The 23,759-nt window shown below is 34.7% G+C and overlaps 1 protein-coding gene across 2 annotated transcripts in view; it reads left to right on the top strand.

Annotated features, from left to right (window-relative positions):
- The window catches only part of LOC132697949 (protein spitz-like), a 151,212-nt gene that overhangs the window by 73,816 nt on the left and 53,637 nt on the right, over window positions 1-23,759 (top strand). For both annotated transcript variants that reach the window (XM_060663740.1, XM_060663739.1), the window contains one exon: window positions 21,224-21,316. In XM_060663740.1, coding sequence (XP_060519723.1) covers window positions 21,224-21,316 — 93 coding nt within the window. The remainder of the gene's footprint in view (window positions 1-21,223; window positions 21,317-23,759) is intronic.

The following is a 23,759-nucleotide window of genomic DNA, read 5'->3' as shown; positions in this document are numbered from 1 at the left end:
ATTCTTATTATCCAAATATACATAATAATTTTGTTCACTCCCAAACACCATATATGCTGTTTTATTTAAATATAACTTGAGTTTATTTACGCACAACCAGTCACTAAGTAATCTTAATTCCGAGTTAATACGAGGTCTGTCAATTATATTCCCGGAAAAGTGCCCGGACGGTCCGGAATATACATAAATTCTTAAAATTAAGTTATAATCCTTCGCAGTAGTCTCCCTCTAGCTCGATGCACCGGCGCCACCGTTGGATCCACCATTGGATCCACCATTGGAAGCACCCCCTGAAGCCCCCTGAAGATAGGTCCCTCAGCACCCGTGTCGTGACACGTTGCACCTCCTCGACGCCGTCGTATCGGTTGCCCTTGAGGTAGGACTTCAATTGTGGAAAGAGATGAAAGTCGCAGGGGCCAGGTCCGGGCTGTAGGGGGGGTGCGGAAGCGTTGGAATGCCGTTTTTGGTCAAAAAATCGCGAACTGCGAATGAGGAGTGGGCTGGAGCGTTGTCGTGATGCAGCACCCATCCACGTTCGGCCAATTCCGGCCGTGCACGAAACACACGGGCCTTCAGACGTTTCAAAACTTCAATGTAGAACTTCCCATTGACTGTCTGACCTGCTGGAACGTATTCGTGGTGTACAACTCCATTAATATCGAAGAATGCGATGAGCAAAGATTTCACTTTTGATTTCGACATTCTGGCTTTTGTGGGGCGCTTCCCCCCCTTTTCCACCCACTGCATGCTCTGTCGTTTGGTCTCAGGGTCATACTGGAACACCCAAGACTCGTCTCCGGTAATAACATTTGACATCCAGTCTTCTCCTTCCTCCTCAATTCGAGAAATCATGTCTTCACAGATGGATAAACGAAGCTCTTTCTGCTCAACTGTGAGCACTTTGGGAACCATTTTCGCGCACAACTTGCGCATCCCTAAATCCTCGTGTAGCATCTGTCGAATGGTTTCCTTGTTGATACCCAACTCGTCTTCCAACATTCTGAGGCTTACCCGACGGTCTCCGAGCACACGCACGCGCAGGCGATCGACGTTTTGTGCCGTTCGAGAGGTGGAGGGAGCTCCCTCCCACCGACTCCCTGCCTTCCCTGAACCGCTTAGCCCACTCGTAGACAGCTGTTTTTTTCAGGCAATCATCCTTGTACACGTCGGTTAACTGTTTCATAATTTCCGCGGAACTTACACCACGTTTGACCAAAAATTTGATCACTACTCTTTGTTCAGTTTTTTTAGCACACATTTTCGACACAAGGGGTCCAAACACGCCGATGATCAAAGTACTGTAACACACGAACTGAACAACCGATCGAGACGAAACTTGCACAGACTGACGCAGAAATGAATCCTCTTTCGAATGACACAACGCGAACGCCGTAGCATAACGAGAGTCGCAGTGTTGCCACTTTTCCGGGAATCTAATTGACAGACCTCGTATTGTCTTTACCACTTCTAAGTAATTTTTCGCAGAAATTGATAGCAGGTCCTAATACACTGCCCTGGGGTACACCTGTATTGTTTTCGAGATATGTCTACGAGTCGCGTTTGAAACGCTGGAATCTCTCCAGACCTGGAGGCGCCCGTTTTTTTTTTCATGCGGATCGTGCGGCAGCAACTTCCGAATCGTTTATTAATTGCTACGCTTGTCGACCTTCGTACGAGTCATTACGAGTCTTTTATACGCGACCCGAACCAGGTGGTGGATTCTTTCATTGATTAACGGCGGCGTATTGTGTACGTCCGCTTTGTCTTTGTTTGCGCTTATGGTTAATCGTTTTACCATTAATAATTTGACATTGCATTGCGGTCCAGTACAGAACTTTAAAAGTCACGCTCTCAAATCAAAAACTTTTGAAATTGACTTAAACTTCTTCTTCAAGTATCCATTCATTTAACCCATATTATCCCAAGCATAAAAAAAATAATAATAATACTTTACACACATGTGTAAAAAAAACTCGAAACATAAAAAAAATACTGGGAAAAGACATTAAATAATGTTTTGAGGCACATAAGATGTAACATATAATTGATACATAAATGTACAAAAGAAAGTTCAAATTCGACAGAAAACAACTAAAAGTAGATTGTTTTCCAAATAGAAACTGATTTGATACAAAAAAACGCATAATATTCTATGGTGCGTGAGCGCGCCACTGGTAACACCCGGTTTCATTTTTGGTGATATTCTACAAACCATGAAGTATGTAAATGCACATTACATGTATTACAAACGCAAATTGCTTGCCTGTGGCAGATTCTACATCTCCTTCGGTTTTGTTAGAACGAATGAGGTGACCTTGATTATCATAACGCACTTCGTCTATGGCAGGTGCAAGATTTTTTTGAATAAATAGTAAAAAAAATTTTTTTTTTACTATTTTGGATTTACTTGAAAATGTGATACAAATTTATGTATGTATGTTTTTGTTAACTTTTGAATTCATATATAAGATCTTTCCTTTACACATAATTGAGCGATTTCTACGGTTTTATGTCCTTTAGTAATGATAATAATAAAATTTCTAAACGGATGTGTTAAAATATATCCTGGATGTGACGAAAAAAAATCATGGAATCGGTGGTGTATTAACGCACCACTGGGACAAAATGGATTCATGTTCGCTGTTCCCAAACATAGCAGCATACATAAAGCTATCAACGCTCACAATAAACTCATTCACAACTTTGACGGAAAACAACACATTTTTGACAACACGGCGAAAGTCTACGTAAAATAATATGTCATTTTTCAATTTTGAATTTTTATTTGTTAATTTTTTTGTTATTTCAGTCTTTCTATGAGACTCACCTCGAACATTTACCAAAATTTTTTTTTCCATTATTATAATTATAAATTCTGGTTACTAGGAGTGAAAGGGACCGCTCAAAAATTCTTTAAAAAAAGCTATTATCATAACCGAATTGTAATTAATTTATTGAAGGAGCTTTCGAAAATCATATAAATACCAATAACAAAGTTTTTAATTGATAGAAAAATAGTTACTAATAGGTAACGTATTTTTTAATTAAATACTTTGCCAAAATTTGGATAAACTTAGTTAAAGTCAATCAAAAATAAATCGACCTGATTGCTAAAAGCCGCAAAAAATAATAAAAAGTTTAAGTGGGCCGCCTTGCCCCACCCTGCCCTATATAAGTATTTATTTGCAATTCATGTATGTGTGAAAGACCCAAATTAGTAATTGTTGAGATGTCGATTGACACCCAATGAATTAGCGAAAATTCGGTCCTTCGCAATACAAAATACATACAAATTTCGGTAGATGTCGGAGACAACAGGTGATAACAGGCCTTTGTGTGGTTTCGTGTGAGTTTTACACAAAGTTGGATTGATAGCGGCAATACGATGGCTGCTGCAGTAAGTAGGGGCCAATTTCTTGAAAATAAGAAGTGAACGGAAAGACAATTGTTTTTATTTTTCTTAGGCAAGGTACTCTAAAGTCGTTTCTGACGTCATTTCTGCTTTAAAACGTTCCGACATTTTAAAAGTCGGCGACGAGCAAAAGTTAATTGTGGCATTAAAACCATAGGGCCATAGAGAAAGAACACGAATGCTTAAAGAATCGCAACTTAAATACTTATGAAGGCGTAATCGCAATGTTATTTAAATTTGTGTAAACAATGTCAAATGAAACATGGCGCGCCCAAAAAGGGTATTGTTGCAAAACTAATGGTGAATTAAGAATTAAACTCTAGATGCCAAGTCGATTCGATTGATGTGATGGAGATTACAAGATCACTTGAACAAGTTTGTCTAGTTATTTGGTGCTCCCGCAATATTGCAATGGTAGAGAGTTTAGTAACTATGCATAGTGCACAAAAAGCCTCGTCACAGTCAAACACAAGGCTCAGTCGAAAGAGCCAGATCATGTTTTAGATGCATTTCCAAAATAGTATTGACATCAATCCAGGGCCTGCTGATCCGAAATGCCGACTGATCTACAACCGATTACGCCTTCATCTCAAGTTGTTGACTAGACAGCACGACACCTTATAAATTCCGCGAAAGAGAATCTACTACTCCATGCAAGTTTTCTGCGGCCCAAATTGGTGATACTGTGTGAATTAAAGTGTCTGACGTCGACCATGGTCGCACAAATCCCCAGACTTTGATGAATTAGCAAACAAAAATGACACCTTGAGGCATGTTTTAATCGAAATAAATAATGGCCTGTAGAGTTTTATTTTGATAAATTTGTTTGATTCGATGATTTGCCGCCGACAGTTGAAAATAATGATATTTGATACGCCAATATTGACATTCACTGGTGTATCCTGACAATCGGCGATTTTCGAACTGTAGTAGGAGTGTATATCTTGTACTGGTTGTTTGCTTTAGGGGGTTGCATAAGAGCAACAATGTTGGACGTCGCCCCCAACTACCAATATCACACCCTATATATTGATACAGGCTGGGAGAGTGGGTTCTATGACGAATTCAACGATATATAATAGTAACTATGTGTGATGCGACTTTTCGCCTCCAGAGGCGTTTTCCTTTAGTTTTTGACATAAACGGAAACTGTCATTTATTTATTTTAATTATTTTTCGTTTCGGATTTCGTAAATTTAATCGTTTTTTTTTTATGCGAACCCTTATATGTAGCTACATATTAAGAAATTGTCCCGTCTTCATTGGCAACGGGTATTAAAGGTAAATGAATTAAAAAATTGTTCTGTGGAGTTTTCTGTGGCGGAGTTTTAATTGAAAGGGTCTCAGAAATAAAAAGAATAAATTAATTATTTTTGATAAATCTCGTTTAAACGTACAACGTTGTAATTGATTTCCGTCGACGAATGGCGTGACGTTTTAAGTGCCGTTTAAAGAAAAAACGTTTGTTTTAATAGACCGACCGAAAAATAGTAAAAAACTAGTCACGTCAGATTCAAATTATTATTATTAATGCTGGAAAACTGGAAAACCGGTGTTATCGGTTTGGCGCCACGCGGGTGTTCCTAGATTTACATTTGTCGCCATTAATGAACGAGAAAGGAAATTGTCGGTTAGCTCTAATTGTCGTTGAAGTGTATTTTTCGTTCTTACGGTTTCATTTAATCTTATTCGTTCATCGTCAGGTCCCCTCTCCCACCAACATATATTCGTACTTAACCCAAACGAAATTTTGCTGTTTTTTCTTTTTTAATATATAATAGAGAGATAGAAAACATATAAAAATTGAAAAATATTATTTTTTATTTATTTAAATGGTATTTTCTACTGGTCCAAATTTTGCGAAATCGAAATCGGTCACAATTTTAATTTTTTTGAACTTCGTAACTTTTCGCAGGAAATTTTTGAAGTTAATAACTTCTGCCAAGATGTTGCGCAATATTTTCAAATCTTACGATATAAAACTGAATATTTTCCGTGTCATTGAATAAATCCGCGTCATTCATTTTCCCACAAAATGTTATAAAATATTCTGCCCGTTAATATTAAATCAGATATACAGGGTATTAATAAATTAGGAAAATGTGAAAATGTCTCAAGACAGAAAGAAAAAGGGCGTATAACCTAACATACGTTTTAACATTGAGTTGGAAACTAATAACACTGGTCTGGTCTTATTTTATGCTCTAAACACGGAATCTGATATACAAATAAGTACCACACGTAGGTTTTTAATTTAATATTTATTTCATCAAAGAACAATATTATTCAAGTATAAATTATAATTTATTTGATTGTCATGCAGAAATAACAATCATACTCATGATTTTGAGGCTCACTCCAAATCATTGGCATTGAAAACGGCATGGATTTGTGACTTTCTTCAAGCCAACCTCCCAACGTTCTTGAGCAGCTATTGCAGCATACTTTTGGCAACCAACCAACTTTGTAGTATCACAATGAATACAGCGCATGCGCGTATTTACTACCATAAAAATCATCTTCCTTCCTTTCTCTTACAACTCTCTGAAACTCATTTTGTATGTATATTTACTTTTTGCAAAGTTGACGAATGAAAAAATTGAAAAAAAAAAACAAAATTTTGAAATATAAAAAAAAAATTATATCGAAAAGTCTAGACGTGATAGAAAAAATCGGCCAAGATATTAAGCGTTCCATCATAAAATACACTTCACCACAACCTTCCAATAGCAGTGAGGCCGAAAGCAATCCTACAGTTGCCACTGTGGTCCTTCCTTTCATTCAAAACATCACTGACCACATATCAAAAGTTCGAAGGAAGTATAACGTCAAAACCAGGTTTACCACTTGTCCAAAAATCTCTCTACATCTTCGGTCCGTCAGAGACAAAATTCAATTTGAGATGCCAGGAGGTTACAGCATTCCATGCATATGCGGCAAAGAATACATTGGAGAGACAAGACGAAAAATATCAACTAGGCTCAAAGAACACGAAAGAGCCTTACGACTAAGACAAAAACTCCTCAGCTGTTGCCGAACACAATCACGAACCCGGACATAAAATTTTATTCCATAGAACTAAAATTCTTGCATGTAATCAATTCTTCTACCAACGAAAAATCCAAGAGTGTATGGAAATCTATAAACAACCTAACAATCTTAACCGCGACTCGGGTCTCTGCCTGTCACTCAATTGAAAATAATAATTATTAATATTTTATTTTAAAACATTTAAATTTTTATTTTGATTATTTGTTTTTATGCTAGTTTATAAACAACCTTATTTTATAAAGTTTTCAATGTCTATGTGATGTAACGTTTTCTCAACAAGCAGAACTTTTCATAAAGAATGACTTTCGGTCGTAACCTCGCGGGATACCCTCACGTTTAGCATCGTAAGGTATTAACATAGAAATATGCAAATGGCCATGGCGGATAACTTAATCGGTCTGGGTGTATTGTTTCCCTTCTGTCGATACGGATTAATTCTGCGTTTTGTCGCCGTCAGTCTGGATCGTCGGCGACATTTCGTATTCGTTTTTAATGTTCGCCCATCGCGTCGTCATCAATTTGTTTCGTGTACGGTTGGGTTGTTCGGACGGAGTAACGAGCATAGAAAACGAAAAGGAAAGGTTAAAATGTATAGGTTTGATTTTAACTTCGTCAAAAGTTTTAAGCTTTCTGATGCACATTTTTGGCTAGAATTAATTTTCCTGACCAATTTCATTAGACTAGCTGTTGATGCGAGGAAAGCCGTGTCGTCGCGTTTATTCTTTTTTCGTAACATTACTTTTGTCGCCGTTGTGCCACAGAACGCCATCTGCTGGCAAGGTAACCAATAGCAATTGCGTCATCCATTGGTAGCCGAATAACTACTAGGCTGTTCAAAATTGTAGAAAACATTATTTTCGTCAGCTATTTTTTTTATTTATATTTTTATTTTTAGTTTCAAATTATATTTATGTAAAATAAATATTGATAAAATCTATTTTACGTTTTTATTTGTGAATATGGTGCTGCAGGCCTCTTCCGAATTTAGCACGATTAAATTGGTTTACGAATACAAACTAGAAAAAGTAAATTTAATTGAATCAAAAAAAAAAATTTTTAAGGATTATTTTTATTATTTATTTACTTGTTACTATTGGATTTTTTAAGTCCCCGTTTTAGGTCAGAACACTCACCAGCAACAGCGTGTGACTTAATTTTTTAAAATCGCGATAAATTGATTGGGCTTCCTTGAAGTGAACTTAATTCTGGAGTGCCTCAAGGCTCTGTCTTGGATCCAAAGCGTTTTATAATTCATACCTCTGACTTTTTCGTTAATTAATTTTAGCGGTACGCTGGTTCAAATCCTACCTAAGTAATACTAAATTTTTATATTAGGTACGTACGAAAATGTAGTCCGGCATCACCAAAACTTTATTACTTATATTTAAGAGTCTCACTTATGGAATTCTTCATATCTGGTCATTTCCTCACCAATGACCATGAAAGAAAAGTAGTTGCGGGTAGTATGATCCATCCGAACCACAATTGAAGCACGAACCTCCCCTTTTGTACGACTGGCAGGAACGGATTTATTTTTTGTCACGTCACAGAGGCATACTTATACTGCAAGATTTATTATTTATAAGGAACTTTGTCATTTAAACACAATTTAAAATTAAAGGTGAGCTGGTGAAAACTCAACTACAGTTAATATTCCTGTGACATTCGTTTTGATATTTGGGTTATCCAAATCATATTTTTCATATATTTTTTTTAATATGGAAAATAATTCATATATTCATATACTAAAATAAAATAAACAACAACTCTTTAATGCTGTCTTAAAAGTTAAATAAGAAAATATATATGGCATTCGATTTTGTTCTATCCTTTTAAGAAACATTGTAAATAAGCATAGAAATTATGCTGCTGCACCATGTCGTTCAATACAACACGCCGATTTTTTTCCTGTAGTAATTAATCGCGACGAAATTAATTTATAATTGCGCAAGGCCCGGTATATACCAATATTCAAGCGTCGTCGGTAAATGGAAAAATGATTTAATTTTCGCGTAGCTTATTGCTTACGTTGCCGTTCTCTTAAAAGTAATTAAAAAGTGCCTTGGGTTTAAACGTCTTGGTGGGAACCATGTCTGCTCGGGTGCGTTATGTAGTCCGTGGCCGAATGTAGCTGCGCGTCAGTTTGTCCGTAGTAGACCAACGGAAGACTCAACAAGATTGACTATTATCTTGATTCGGGTTTAAAGGCCGTCGTCGATTGGAATGACTTCCTAACGTTTCGCTAGCACGAGTGGCGAGCTTCTTCAGAGGTCCTTCCATCTCCGATGTTGGACGTAGTCTACGTCTCGCCGAACTTCAAAGTCGCGGCAAACTTTGATAAGTATTGAAATTTGTACAAATAACTGGTATTTGCAATGATATTTTTTGAAATATCTCGCGCACCCTGTATAATAGACGAAGCCTGGAACTCTTTGGTTACAGTTTAAAATGCTGTTTAAACCAATAAATAAGTAAAGTTTAAATTATTTAAAATACAAATAAAATATTTACTAACAAAAACCTTGACAACTATAAGCTTTTTAAATAGAAATATGAAAAACAACAAAAACAAACAGAAATGTGAGAGTTTACACCTTAGTGAGTAAAAAAAAAGATCGTGACGTCATAGCCTACTACATTAAATATTTTGATATTTCTTTGTTTTGATGCTAGATGAAACGAGCATTTTAAGAGCAATATTTTTAACTAAACCTTATGAACCGAATTAACGAACTCTTTTTAGTTAACTTTTTTTTAAAGACTTATTTATTCAAATTTGTTACCTTGGTCAGCCTATAAAGTTTAATTATTTATTTTTATTATTATATCTTTAAATATGAATTCCGAAGTTTCATTAAATCTGTATTGTTAGCAGTAGGTTTTAATCATATATCTGGAGTATTATATCTCTAAAAGAGGTAGTATCATGTCTTTGCTATTTAAAAATTACGTAATATTGCCAACAAGTGACCTACTGTGGGCAGCTTTAAATTCAACAGGATTTATTACGGGCGTTATCTTAAACCTCGGATATCTCAAAAAGTAAGTGTAATTTGAATATAAGATGATACATTACATACTTACATTATTTTTTATTCTAGAATTGACATCTGAATAAAAATATAGAGCGTTCCATTTGAAAATCTTGAGATTTTGTTAATTGAATTCGCCAAAACGGCACCACCCATTTGGGACAAACTGTATAAGCTGAGGCGCATCTGTCAAAGTGATTAAGTATCATGTCCTTAGTCTGTGGTTAAACTTTCGTTGCAATATCTGGATCAGTAGCGTCACAACACAATTTTGTATGGGGCAATCAACATATGAAAAAAAAACGCATAACCTCAATTTCTCCCCAAACTATGCAAAATTCGAATTGGAATTCTAACCAAAAATTTCGAAATATACACGGTGTTCCTGTTAAAATAACAATATGGATTTCCGGATCGCATAGTGGATCGTTTTATTTGGCACACGGTGCACATGTGCCTGTTTTAGATTGTATTTCGCAATGGGCGTTGCCGACCGTATATCTGCAATCGGATCGTATGGACCCGTGTGCATATTTTTGCAATTTAAACGAGTGAAAGTGTTCCGGCATTGGTGTTTGTATGCGCCGCGATTATTCAATTTGGGGATCTAAACCTCGTTTTATTGTTCTTTTGTTGTTAATGTACAAATCAAACCGTACATTATGCACGTATAGGTTTTTGTGAAACCGTTCACAAACACGCGGCGGCTCTTGCAAAATATTATGGGAAATATCGCGTCAATACGTTGACGAATTTCGTGACTCGAACACAGAAAATTCCGGAATATCATAATAATTGTTGTCGAGGTAAAAATAATTTCGCAATGCGTACCGTCATTGTTTTTAACAATAACGTCAGAAGATTGCCAATTCTCGCGAACGTAATGATTTGTTTTACGTGGAACGATTTAACACCCGTTTTTGTGCGATAACGGTAATAATAATGATGGATTTTATTGCCAAATCGTTAAACAATTCATTCTTCTACTTCTTTAGGTGCCATGCAGATTACTGCTTAAACGTCCTCCCTATCGTATGACTTTATTTGCTGCAGCTTCCTGGAGCGACTGAATGGCGCTTATACCGGTCCACTGGCGAATATTTCTGAGCCAAAACAACTTTTTCCTTCCGATGCCTCGTCTTCCACCTTCAATCTTTCCCTGTAGTATTGGGCGTTGAAAGTCATATCGCTCTCCCCGTATAATGTGCCCTTTATAGAAGAAGCGTACAGGAGAACTGATCAGGCAACCATTCTGTACCCGAGTTTGAAATTTGGATTCCGGTTGGTGAGGATTTTTTTTTTTTTGCTTTAGAAATGTTGTCCGTGCTTGTTCTATCCTGCATTTAATTTCAAGTTTTGGCTTCCAAATATTTAAACTTATTGACCCGCGCTCTATTTGCTCTCCATTGAGTTGGAGATATAGGTTTGGCGAGACATCTCTAGATACAACCATAAACTTCGTTTTGTTGGTGTTGATCTTTAGGCCCCTCTGTGGGCTTGACTTATTGACAGTATTTAGTAGGGTGTGCAAATCATCAAATATCATTAACTATAATACCCATGGGTCTTTCAGATATTATCTCAGCAAAAACTCTCTCCACATAGAGAAAAGCATTCGGGATAGAATGCAGCCCTGTCTGACTTCCTTCCTTATTCCAAATTGCTTTGTTGTTGCTGAGTTTTGAAGACTTATTTCAGCCGCCTGGTGCCAATATAGATTAGCAATCTTCGTCGTCCGATCCAAGTTCTTGAACATATGTTATCGTGCCATTTGCAATAAATACAGATCTACATACGAGGTGCAGCTAAATCCCGTTGCATATAGACGATTGCAACACCAGCCTCCAATAATTGGTGGACATAGCAAGCTCAACATCCAAGTATTGCTTCGTTAAATATTATAAGACTCAAATATCATAGCCATAGCCATAACCCATTAATAACCATTGTCAGTACACTCGTAACAGAGAAAATCTCTTAAAGCCTAAACTGAATCACATTTTTGTAGAGGAACTTTAGGCTCAGCAGTGCCACACTATCATAATATGCCTCCGTCGAGCTTAAACAACTTTTCTACCAAGCAATTTAAGAAACATGTCAAGATGCATCTGACAACCAATGCTTTTTATAGCCTAAGTGGATTCGAAGCGCATGTTCTAAATAAATATTTGTAATGTTATATTTATGTATTTGTATTGTTTGTTATATACACATCACCACTTCATCTATAATAAAACATTTTAATATTATATTTTGTGATGAAACATCCATTGTAATGGAGTTTGTGAATAAATGATCTATCTATCTATATTCTTTTTTCACAAACTGTTTTTTTCCCATTATGTCAGAAAAAAACCCCACCTGGTGGCAAGGAAAAGCTAGAAAAAACCCTTTTCAAGGACTCCGAGTTTATTAAAATGAGTCGTTGAGCTTGTCTGGTGGATTCTTATTTTAGAAAATATTTGAACACATTTGAAATTTTCTAAGCTTCGATATTAACAGTTTTAAAATTCAAGATAACAATTACGCCCCCTGCTGGCCGTTTCAAAAACTTGAAAACAATTTTCAGCATTTTCTGTTGCCCGATTTAGTTAACAGTTAACTCCCTATGTCCCCAATACCGTACCTTGGTGCCCTTACTGGGACATTCAGTATACAAGAAGAGGAGAAGAAAAAAAAACGTAAACAACAGAATCTAATAAAGTACTCTGGAATTAAAAATATGCAACACTTCTGTAATATTGATTATGAATACTTTTGATAAAGATAAAGGTCCACAAATGCATTCTATGTAAGCTAGTAAATCCTCATAACTTCGCAGTAATTCCAATAAATCATCAATAAATAGCTGTAAATCGGAGCAAAGGATTGAAAGGAAATCATTTCATCACAAGATTTGGTTTTTCATTTCTTGCGGCATCGTTGACAAACCAAAGATCGCGATTTTTTTTATTACGTCCAACTGTTACTTGAAAACAAATTTACCCCAATAAATTAACTTCAAAACAATTACTAATGTCAAATGTGAAAATTTCAAGCCGCTTTAAATCAAACGAAAAAAAATAGGGCATTTTCTGCAAACATATAGTACCTGTTTCAATAGCTTGCAAGTTCTCAGCTGCAAAAACAAAAATAATTTTTAAAAGTATCTTCTAAGACAAAATATTCAACTAATTAGGACCTTTGTCCTATAGCACTTGGTCCTCAGTAGCCCTCTCAACGGAGAGTTTAGCTTAAAACACTTACATTTTTAAATATTCAAAAATGAACTTGTTTTTAGTAATTCTTCTCTTATCAAAAGAACCTTTTGACGTATACGAAAGTCACGTGACCTCGTTCAAACCGTTTCGGTTTTGGGAGCACTTGGCATTTGGCTACTATATAGGCTCTCGCGTAACTGATAAATCCTTTTTAAATGGTACATCCTTCACAAATAGCAATAAATCAGCGTAAATCTTAAAAATAAAGCGCTACAAATCGCATTATTTTCCGTCACGAATGAAACTTAACTTATTTTTTATTTCGGTATCACCCTCGTTTCGATGCCCCGACCCCGTTCTCCTATACTATTTCCCCACAACCACAAAGTCGTGAAACAAAAGAAAAAGACCACGGCGATCCTAAAAATATCCATATCCGGGACAAGTAAGGTTTCGGAGTTCTACGGATAGAGTTATTGGAGGCGCGAGAGAGCGCCCAAGATAATATTTAGGTCGATAACCCCGCGGTATCGCATTTCGAGTTTTCCGGCGCCTAGAGAGTTTTTCTTCGTATAATTCCGTGCCGCGTATAATATAAATAAATCTCCGAAAAAGCGGCGGAGAAAGATAAAACTATCGAGGAATTTATTTCCGAAGCGGTCCGAAATGTTAGTGCCAAAATGTGCTACTTTTTTACGCACCTTTTTTAAGACGGTCTTTCCCAAGAGTTTTATAAGAAACGATCGCTTTCGAGTGACTTCTTTTATCTTGATAAGGCCAAATAACAAAAATATCGCTTTCTTCTCAAAGGCTTCCATAAATATATTCACGATGAGGCAAGCATTTTTTGAGAAGGTTTGGTTCCAGATTCTCTTATTTTAATATATCTGACATGATGGTGAGAGTTTCAGGATAAGGAACTTTTAGTATGGAGGGATTCTACGTCGCAACTAACCAGAATATCTTGTGCATCTCATGTAATGTTTTTTATTTGTTCGATGAAATGAATGGAATTAAGTACAAAACAGTTAGTTTTCCCTGTAAAAGGAAGCTAGATATTTTGCTAGAGAATATGTTGGAGAACCAATGGTGCTGACTAGAGGTCGAAGGGGTAATCCTCGTTTGTGAATCTTTTTGAGTCCGTAGAGACGAGGAATTTTAGGGTCACGATTTTTTTGATTTTTTTTTCGGATTTTTTCACGGAGTCTGATAGAGAAGAAGCCTTAATGATAGATTTAAGGAGGCGTTCGATAGATGACGTAGGATCTTTTTCAAGTTGACGATATAATCCGTCTGTCTTGAATCTTTTCCTGATATTCATTTGTGTTTAGGATTACGATGTCGGGATTAGATTTTAGATTTCGATTATTACATAAAAATGAAGCAAGTTAAGAAAATTTGGTTACGGGATGGTAAAATTGACGAAAAAATAGTGAGGCATTGCTAAAATAGTATTGCTCTATGCTTATTAATAATCTAGATTCATTGCACGTACATACAATCAAAATGTCCAGAAATCAAGTGCAATTTCGAATGAATTTTTTATTTTTTTTAGAATACGCCAAATAATAATTTTTTACAGCATTTGGTGTTCTTAGACGCCGTCATTGTATTTCCATATTCTATTAAAAACTTGGTGAATTATTTTAAAAACCACTGATAATTGGGTGCTTTTTTTATTTGCCGACAATGCAAATGCGTACTTTCCCATACTGTTCTGGTGAACCACGAGTAAGTTAGTGGCACTTTGATTAAAAAAAAAAAAAAGTGAAACATGCCGTAATATTGGTGAGTTACTAGACACAAAATATTACGAGTAATTTTCTTATTCATTTCCAACATTTTGCGACAATGACAATAAATCGCATCAACCAGGAATGTTCTATTTTTTATAGAAAAGACTCTTCTACCTTTGTCGGTTTTTAACTTGTTTAAATTTAATAATAATTAATTCGAAGAAATACTTAATAATAAAAATTTTGGGAATATTAATAATATTATCAAAAAACTTCAAATGAAATGCAGCAATTGTCCACCTTCACCGCCAACGCTCATTTTTAAATAGATGATATATCTTGATCAATTTTACATACCTGTAGTTTAATTTTATACCTACTATTGCGACCACGCTTCCCATTTTCAAAATCTAATTTAATATTTTTATTTATATGTATTACCTGTCTGCATGACATGACATGCAGGTATCTTATGGACCATAGTATCTCACGTTTAGAGATTGCCCACCATTATGAATCACCCTGTATATGTAAATAATTTCGTTTATCAAATCAGAAAGAAATATAAAAGCTTTTAAAATTGTATTTATAAAAAAAAAACGGATTGCTTCGAAATTCGTTTTATTGTCGTGCGAAATTTTTTTATAGGCATTTTTGTCGTGGCTACGACGGAAAAAGCAATGGCGCTACCATTTACGTTTCTAATTTAGCGGCCAATCGGGCGAAATGTCACCCGAACGATTTTTCATAGCGGAATATTCATATTTAATAACGTAACCTATAAACCATTATAGAAACAAGTATTAAATTAAAAAGAAAGAACGTGGGAACAGCGGACTGTGGTCGCTAATTGTAATTACGATTAAAATTAAAAAAAAATGTGTATAGAAAATACCTCGGTTGTTTTAAGGACTGTTTAAAAAAAAATAATCGGTTGATACTGGCCGCTTATCCGTTACAATGTCTTGTAATTTAAGCGGTTGTTGTTTGAAAACTGACATCGCTGTGTCTCAAATCGCGGTCAAACGTCTTATCAATTATTAAAATTTGTGTTTGCACCCACGCCAATTGGTGGTTTCCCGTTTCAAAGGCGCTCGTGGAAGTCGGCAATTTGTCGGAATTGCGTGTTTTTTTGACTAAGACATTCGAAAGGAGAAACTGCCCCAGATGCGTGGGAAACGTGCGAATTGTTTACCAGGTTGAATTTAAAATATTATTTAAAAAAAAAACAATTTTTTTCCTATTTTTATTGATTTTAATTTCTACAGTCTACAAACGGTTGTGATCATGTAAATTTTGCCAGAGAAGGCGCAAAAAAGAAGCTTATCTGAAATTTTCTTATGGTTTATTTCTTATATCCCTAATCAAAACGTTCTATTCAAAAGTCGTATGATTTTTTCTCTATTATTTTCGGAACGTGCCGATAAAAATTAATGATCTTCGCAACTGTAACTTCACTGTTTTAAATGGAAGACCCTGTATATTTCTATTTAAGATGAAAGTCCTTTTTAACACGATATCAAAAAAATGTATAACTCGACCATCAGATTTTGGCAGTCATATATGGGTTTATAACAGCCGCTTCGGTCTTGTCATAAACCAATAAATGACTGTCAAAATCTGAACATTTTTTGTTCTAATGTAATTGTGGTAAACGGATTTTTATCAAGTTATAACCCAACAATTTTGTTGTTCAAAAGTCGAATTTTATGATCTACATCAATATTGCCTTGGAAAAGGAAACTGTTAAGCATATTTTTTGGTCCAACGGTAACTATAATTAATTTAGAAATTTTCAACGTAATCTCCATCATTTGATGCTTTTTCTAAACTTAATCTCGAATCAAAATCTCAATGGTTTCTGTTAATTCAGAATTTTTCGTTCTCATTACAATTTCGTAAAATATTTTGATTTTCTGTTGTTTTGTTTTTTAATTACCCTTATAAGAACATATTAAATACTTTAAATACCGGCCATTTTCAATTTTATTTTGAAACAAGTGCCTATTTATTAGCTGTTCCAATCATTTCTTGCCAATATTTTATAAAATTGTGCTAATTGATATTAATAATTAATAATAATAATAATAATAATAATAATATTTGAGCAATTGAAACACCATCAACCACTTGAAAGCTCCGGGAGATTATCTATTTTATTTCGAGTAAGGTTAAGATCATTAAGTGCATGTTTAATATAATTCGTAAATTGGTAACATTGGCTATCCTCATTAGATGATGTTGTTGATTGATATATTGAATGTATAATCACTATTCAAGAAAATGTATACGAATATTATTTTAATTTTGCACTTCCTACTGGCTTAATAAGATTATTATTAAGTAGCATTTGGTAGTCATACGAATTCGAACACGGAAGCCACAATCTTAGAGTCCATTGGACTCGATAATTGTTATTAAAATTTTGTTCGAAACTTGTTGGTGCGTAGAAAATTTGACCCCTTTATCGTCGTTTACTTTCCGAAATCCGTTAACCAAACAGTTCGCGCCAGATCAAACGAGAAAGCCGGGAGAGATAAGATAATGCATACAACGACCGTGATATCGGTTGAAGTCGGGCATTGAAAAGTGCACCTCGCTAGATTCTTGAACGGTCCTTCTATAAGTCCGATAACATCAAAATTCGCAGCTTATACATAATAATATATTAAAAAAGTAGATACTGAGAGTGTGCACCCCACGGGAATTCTGATGTATCGTGCGTTCAATTTATCTTGATAACATTTTAATTGGCTGTAATTTTATTATTTTTAGAAATATCGAAAAAACAAAATGTAGGGTTAGTTGCCAAGTTAATTTCCAAATGAACACAAAACACATATAAGTATACATCATATTTTTCTAAATTTAACACCCTATATATTATATAGTTGTTTAATATAATATGTTATTCCATATTTAAGTTCACTCGTTTTTGACAAATCAGTTAAAATTTCAAAGAGCGTCCTGACGGCAACAGCAATAATTATTTCCAAATTAAACACTAAACATGACAAGACACACTAAAGTAAAAAATTCTTTGACTATTCTAAATACTGCTGTATGTTCCTGGATGCATTTTCACGCACGGATTGTCTCTTAACTGATTGATTGCCTCCGAAATCCTCACGGCGTTATTACAAGGAGTTCTATGCATGTGATTTTTTATGTGCCCCGAAAAGAAAAAAATCCGTTAAAGTTAAATCCCCAAAAGAAAAAAATCCATTAAAGTTAAGTCGGGGCTGTTGGCTGGCCAATCCATAGTTCCGCCGTTCTCTATCCAACCCCTGGGATATTCCATGTTAAGGAAATTTTTAACTTGCACAACATTGTGAGTCTTGCTGCCTCATAATATTTAGGGGTAAATCTTCTATATATTGTTCTATTTGGTGCTCTAAGAGGTGCAAATAATGATCTAAAATTAACTTTTGATCTACAAATACCCAAAATTAAGCCCATCTATGACATCACACCATACATTAATTGATTGGTACCCCTGGGTTTTTATTTATATAAAGACCAATATAGCCTATGTTGTCTATTACAACCTTTTCTTGTAGTGAACGAACTTTCATCATAAGGTTTAAAAAAATATATATTAAAATCCAAACAAAACTGCAACCTATTTTGGCGTTGTTCTGCACTTAGTTTGTGAGTTTTACGAAATTTAAATGCAATAATAAATACTCTTTCAAAACTGAGTGGATTGATCCCCGAGAAATACCTGTCTCTTCATATATTCTATTCATAGGTGAAACTGGATGTGCTTCACCTTTTTAGCATTGCCGTTTTCTGCAAATTTCTTTGCCGGCCGTGGAAATATCAGTTTATGAAGGAGCTCAGCGCTCTGGAGAAAGTCTAATTTACTGACGACGAGCTGCGGTTGCACTTTCATTATTCAGAAAGTATTCTTATTTATTTATTTCAACCGCTGAGCCAATTTACAAAGAAAAAGTAACAATATAAATATATAAAAACACAAAAACAGTAAACAAACAGTATCACACTAGTTACAACTACATTCAACCACATGTTTTAATTTTGTCTTAAATAGTCGACGATCGCCAGCAAAGGGATCAAGAGAGCAACTGTGAAATAACGTCAAGGTTCGAGTTAAAGGAGAAAAATAGCCATAGTTGCCTTGATGAAATGGAATACAAAACATTGGGGAGCTCTGACGTCGTTGATAGATGTTCTTGATGTTTAAAAATTCTTGAAGCATATCACTCCGTTCACGGATGCTAAAAACCATTTTAACAATAATGACTTGGGCAATAATTCAACCATCAACGTTGTTTACTAATGTCTCAAATATAAACATATTTTTATTTGTCAGTCAGTTCACTCTTTGAAGCTATATAAAAATGGCCGATTTGTCAAGAACGAGTGGACTAAAATATAAAGTGTAATCACTAATATCAATCAATCAATCAATCAAGCAATAATATCATTGCAATCGAAATAAGATATTCTATTAAACACATATATAATATACAGGGTGTTCGATTTAAAAAAAAATGATGTAGGCTTATATGTGAGAAAATTGATGGTGTTTTGTTTTATACTTTTCTACTATACTTTGTTTTTACACGTGGCTCCTAACCAACCCTACATTTTGTTTGTTTGTTACCGTGATATCTCTAAAAACAAAAAAGTTTTAGTCAATTAAAATGTTGTCAAGATAAATTGAACGCACGGTACAGTATGGACGAATTTCTTAAAAAAATCTAAGCGATCGAAGAAGAATTCTAAGGAATTATAAATTATTAAGGAACTACGGCTGCTGCGGTTTATAGCTCGTGTCTTGCGAGGATCACTTTTTTAATTTTAAATAATAAACTGACTTTTAATTACATTCAACGTATTGCAAATGGCCCACTACCCGGATGCGTGAACGTCACGTGACTTCTGGTGTTTTTTAACTGGCATCAATGGCCTTTTTGTGTTGTATTGCATTTATAAGGTTGGCAGTTGTAAAAAAATTATCGATGAAATAAAATCTTTTTAAGTATACAGTCTGAAACTTATTTCAACACACAATTTTTTTTCCTGTTTCTACATCTTTGTATAAAAGGGACAAGTAAGCCAATAAAAAATGGCCGCCATCGGACCTCGGGTTCCATCTTTTTTTTTCGATTTTCGGCTATTTTCGAAGCTTTCGAATTGAAATTTGGCATACGTGTATAAATATTTCTTCCCCGACGGATGCCATTGAAAAAAAGCGCGTTTATGGAATCTGAAAAGACGCAGAGGATTCGCCTAATGCGTCAAAAATGGGTTTTTCTTTTAAGCAAATTTGAATTACTAAAATTCTATCTATCATTCATCAGATTCGTTCATACAACAATATAAGCCATATAGTCAGCTGAATCCATGTATTTAAAGTTTTTTTTTTTCGAATTTTACAGGGTGTTCGAGATATTCCCTGCTATATGAAGAAATATAATAAGTGTCTCAAATTTGCAGTCATTTTGCACACTCATATTTCAACTTTTGAAGTTATTTTTCTTTAATAATTTTCAATTCATGGAAAAAATTATTTTCTCGAAAACTATCTAGAACCACGATATGCGGGAGATCCAGGACTGTAGTGTTTATTTAAAGCATTATATACAGGGTTTTCCAATTATGGCCAAAATTTTAAATGACCCTTTTTAGAGGTAAATTATTGGACTGAGGTGGCTTTTACTTGTTGAAAATCCATTTATCAAAATAAATAAGAACTAAAAGTTCAGATTTTCACGAAATTATATATTATGACATGACAATTGTTTCGACAACACCGTGTCTTTATCATTTGATATCATTTGATAAAGACACGGTGTTGTCGAATCAAATATAATTTCGTGAACATCTGAACTTTTAGTTCTTATTTATTTTGGTAAATTATTGGCCATAAATTAAAATTCTTTGAAAATATGACAATTTGTGCGAGAGCTATAATTTTGGTATCTGCGGTTGTTCAATATCACATAACGTGCTCGAGATATTTAAAAAAATCTAAACGCGATGACGTCAATTGCTCTTACAACATACTGCACAGTTTCCGAAAGCAAATATTTTTTCGAAAACCATTTACTCTATTGGAACAATTCATGAACCAGGAAAATCTAAAAGACCCTGAAAATTTCTGTCGTCAATTTGATTTAAAGTTTAAAGAGTGTCGTAAACTGTGTCGAGAGCTACAATTTTCGTATTTACAGTTTTCGTCTATAGTACAGGGCGCTGGAGATTTTCGAAAAAATATTAATTTACTTGCCTATTACTGTATTTTTAAATTTACCAAACTTTGCCATGACTTTGAAGTTCAGGTAAACCGTGAAAGACACACAATAAAATTAGGTTTATATGTTTTTTTATAATTTATTATAATACGTTTTTTTTTATATTTAATATTATACCTACATTTTTTAATTTCTGTTTAATTTTAAAAGGAAATATTTTTTACTTCAATTCTGTTGAATTATAATCACATTACTGACGAAGTCATATTCTTCGTTACTCGATGGTTATCATTTCCGGAATAATAAAAATTTCCGTAAATATTATCATTTAAATTTCATTGTTTGTTTAAAAGCTGGTAAACTTCATTCATATTGTTGGACTATTGCAGCGCGCAACGGAGTGCAAGAAAGGGGTACACTTTTTGCACTGCTGTTTAGCACAATTGACGTCCATAGTTTTACTCATTCTGTGCATACAATGCCGATCAAACCTCTTTCCCATCAAAAGAAATTAGATAGATGTAATAACTCGCCTCGCTTTTAATGCCAATTTCTTTTTATTTTCTAGGTCGAAGACGATCCAAGCTGTATCTACGGATATACCCCCCACCCTGGTCGTTTCTAGTTCTAGTTTTAGTGTCATCTTTAGTTAGTATAGTAGGTAAGTGGAGCCGTTGATTTTATTCCTATAGTAATTCGCTTGATCGATTATGCGATTAAGCTTTTTATTCGTCGAAATTCACTGAAATCATTTAGCAGTTCAGCGCCACATTATGCTCATTTTATAAAATATTCCGTCACTATAAATATAGGGTACGCGATCAGGTCGATCGATGAAAGTGGGGTTATTATAGATATCGTTTAGCATTCTTAATGACCGCTAAACTCGGCTATCTAATTTTAGATTAATTTTAAAATAAAACGTTTCCTCGATTGCGTATAGGTACGAAAACTGCAAGTTGGGCGGGGGGGGGGGGGTCATTTTTCGGCACCTTACTTTTTTTATTATTAAATTTCTTTTTAAAAAACTGCCACAAGCAACTTTTTGTCATTGTCATTTTGTTTATTTATTTTAATCTGAAGAAATCGTAATTTTAAAATGAAGATTCTAATGTTTGTTGTACTTTTTAAGTTTTAAATCAGAAGAAACAGAGTTTGTGTAAATTCCTATTGTGAATTTGTTTATGGTTTTTGTTTGAATTATTTTTGTCTACGGTTTGAAAAAAATTTATCGTGCATCATATGATATATATATATATATATATATATACAGTGTGTCCAAGATAAGGATGCACAGCATGGGGATCTCGGAAACTATAAGAGATACAGTGTCGGTTAAATTAGACAAAAGTTGCGCATTTTGATACCGAACAAGATCCCGTTTTACAAATTTGAAAATTCCAAGCCGTTCCGGAAATATCCGAGAAAAACCGAAATATTGCGATTTCGTGTTTATTATTTTTTAAAGCTATTTGAAAAGATATGAAAAAACGGAAAACACTTTTCCATTGGCACTTTTTAATCTCTCAAAATTGACGTTAACAAATTTTCATTACAGCGTTTCGATTCCATGGAACCACCATCAACTTTGATTTTTCTTATGGGACGGAAAAAAAGTACACACAGTATTAGGTTGTGCTTTTCATTGCGAATTCAACGATGTACGATACAATACGGTTACTTATGTTTTTATCCAGAAAAATGGCTTTTTAATACATTTCAGCATTTAAATGGAGTAGGCCATGACAAAATGACATCCAGTCAATTTCAATGACACATTAATGTTATTTGTCTTTGTTATCAGTCGATCATAAGTTTATTCCTTTAGTTATTGTTTTTGTATTTTTATTGTTGTTGTCTTTTTCTAATTTATTTTGTTCTACAATGGAGGGAGGTAATTTTACAAACGAAGAAAAATGTGATATGCTGTCTTGCTACATCTGGTGCCAAAGAAATTGTGTGGAAGCCGAGCGTATGTATTCTAACAAATACCCAGAGCGGAGACAACCTGACAAGAGTATTTTTCGGCGTTTGTTATTTAATCTGAAAGAATATGCATCATTTAAGAAGCCTGCATTATCCCGACAAAAACCTTCCAATGAAGAAAACCAATACATTGTTCTACAATCTGTTATCGAAAATCCACAAACTTCTACCAGAGAAATTGAAGACCAGAATGGGGTAGCTAAATCTACAGCTCAGTTTATTTTAAGGAAAAATGAATTTAAGCCTTACAAATTCAGAATATGTCAAGGATTAAAACCGGGTGACGACGAACGACGTAGACATTTTTGTGAGTGGTATACCAGGATGTGTGATGAGAGTTTTAATTTTCCATATAAAGTGATTTGGTCTGATGAAAGTATGGTGACCAATAACGGTATTTATAACAGGCGCAATACACACTATTGGTCGCAACAAAATCCACGTGTTAATAGACTATCCAGACATCAAGTTCGCTTTGGGTTTAATATTTGGTGTGGGATTTTTGGTAGCAAGATTATAGGCCCTATTTTCTATAATAATTCCTTAACTTCCGAGCGGTACCTTGACATCTTGAGGCACGATTTAGAAGATGCCTTAGATGATTTACCGCTAGGCGCTGTGCAAGGCTGCTGGTTCCAACAAGATGGTGGCCCAGCCCATAACTCCAGAGAAGTTCGCCAATATTTAACTGAACGGTTTGATGGAAAATACATTGGGACTTACAGTGAAACACCTTGGCCTCCAAGGTCCCCGGACTTAACTCCCTTGGACTTTTTCTTATGGGGCTACATAAAAAATGAGGTATTCAAAGAATGTTTTGACAACGAGGAACAATTACGTCAATCAGTACGAGCAGCGTTTAATAAAATTACTCCTGAAATGTTAAGTCGTGTTTTGGAGTCTACCGTGAGACGGGCGTACTTATGCCTAGAAAATGGAGGTCATTTATTCGAACATTTGTTATAGAATTTGTTTTTCATTAACTTGTTGGATTTAGTTGTTATGTTAAATGAACAGTTAGAGTTAGTAAATAAATAAACACATTAACTCGAACTTGTCAACCATTTTCCTTTGCCTTTCATCGTTCGGATCTCATGGCCTACTACAATAAAATACTA

This window comes from Cylas formicarius, unplaced genomic scaffold, assembly GCF_029955315.1.
Source record: "Cylas formicarius isolate icCylForm1 unplaced genomic scaffold, icCylForm1.1 PGA_scaffold_2__14_contigs__length_35257938, whole genome shotgun sequence".
NCBI classification, from domain to species: domain Eukaryota; kingdom Metazoa; phylum Arthropoda; class Insecta; order Coleoptera; family Brentidae; genus Cylas; species Cylas formicarius.
Note: the sequence above shows the minus strand (reverse complement) of the source record. Positions and strands in the feature narration are given on the sequence as shown.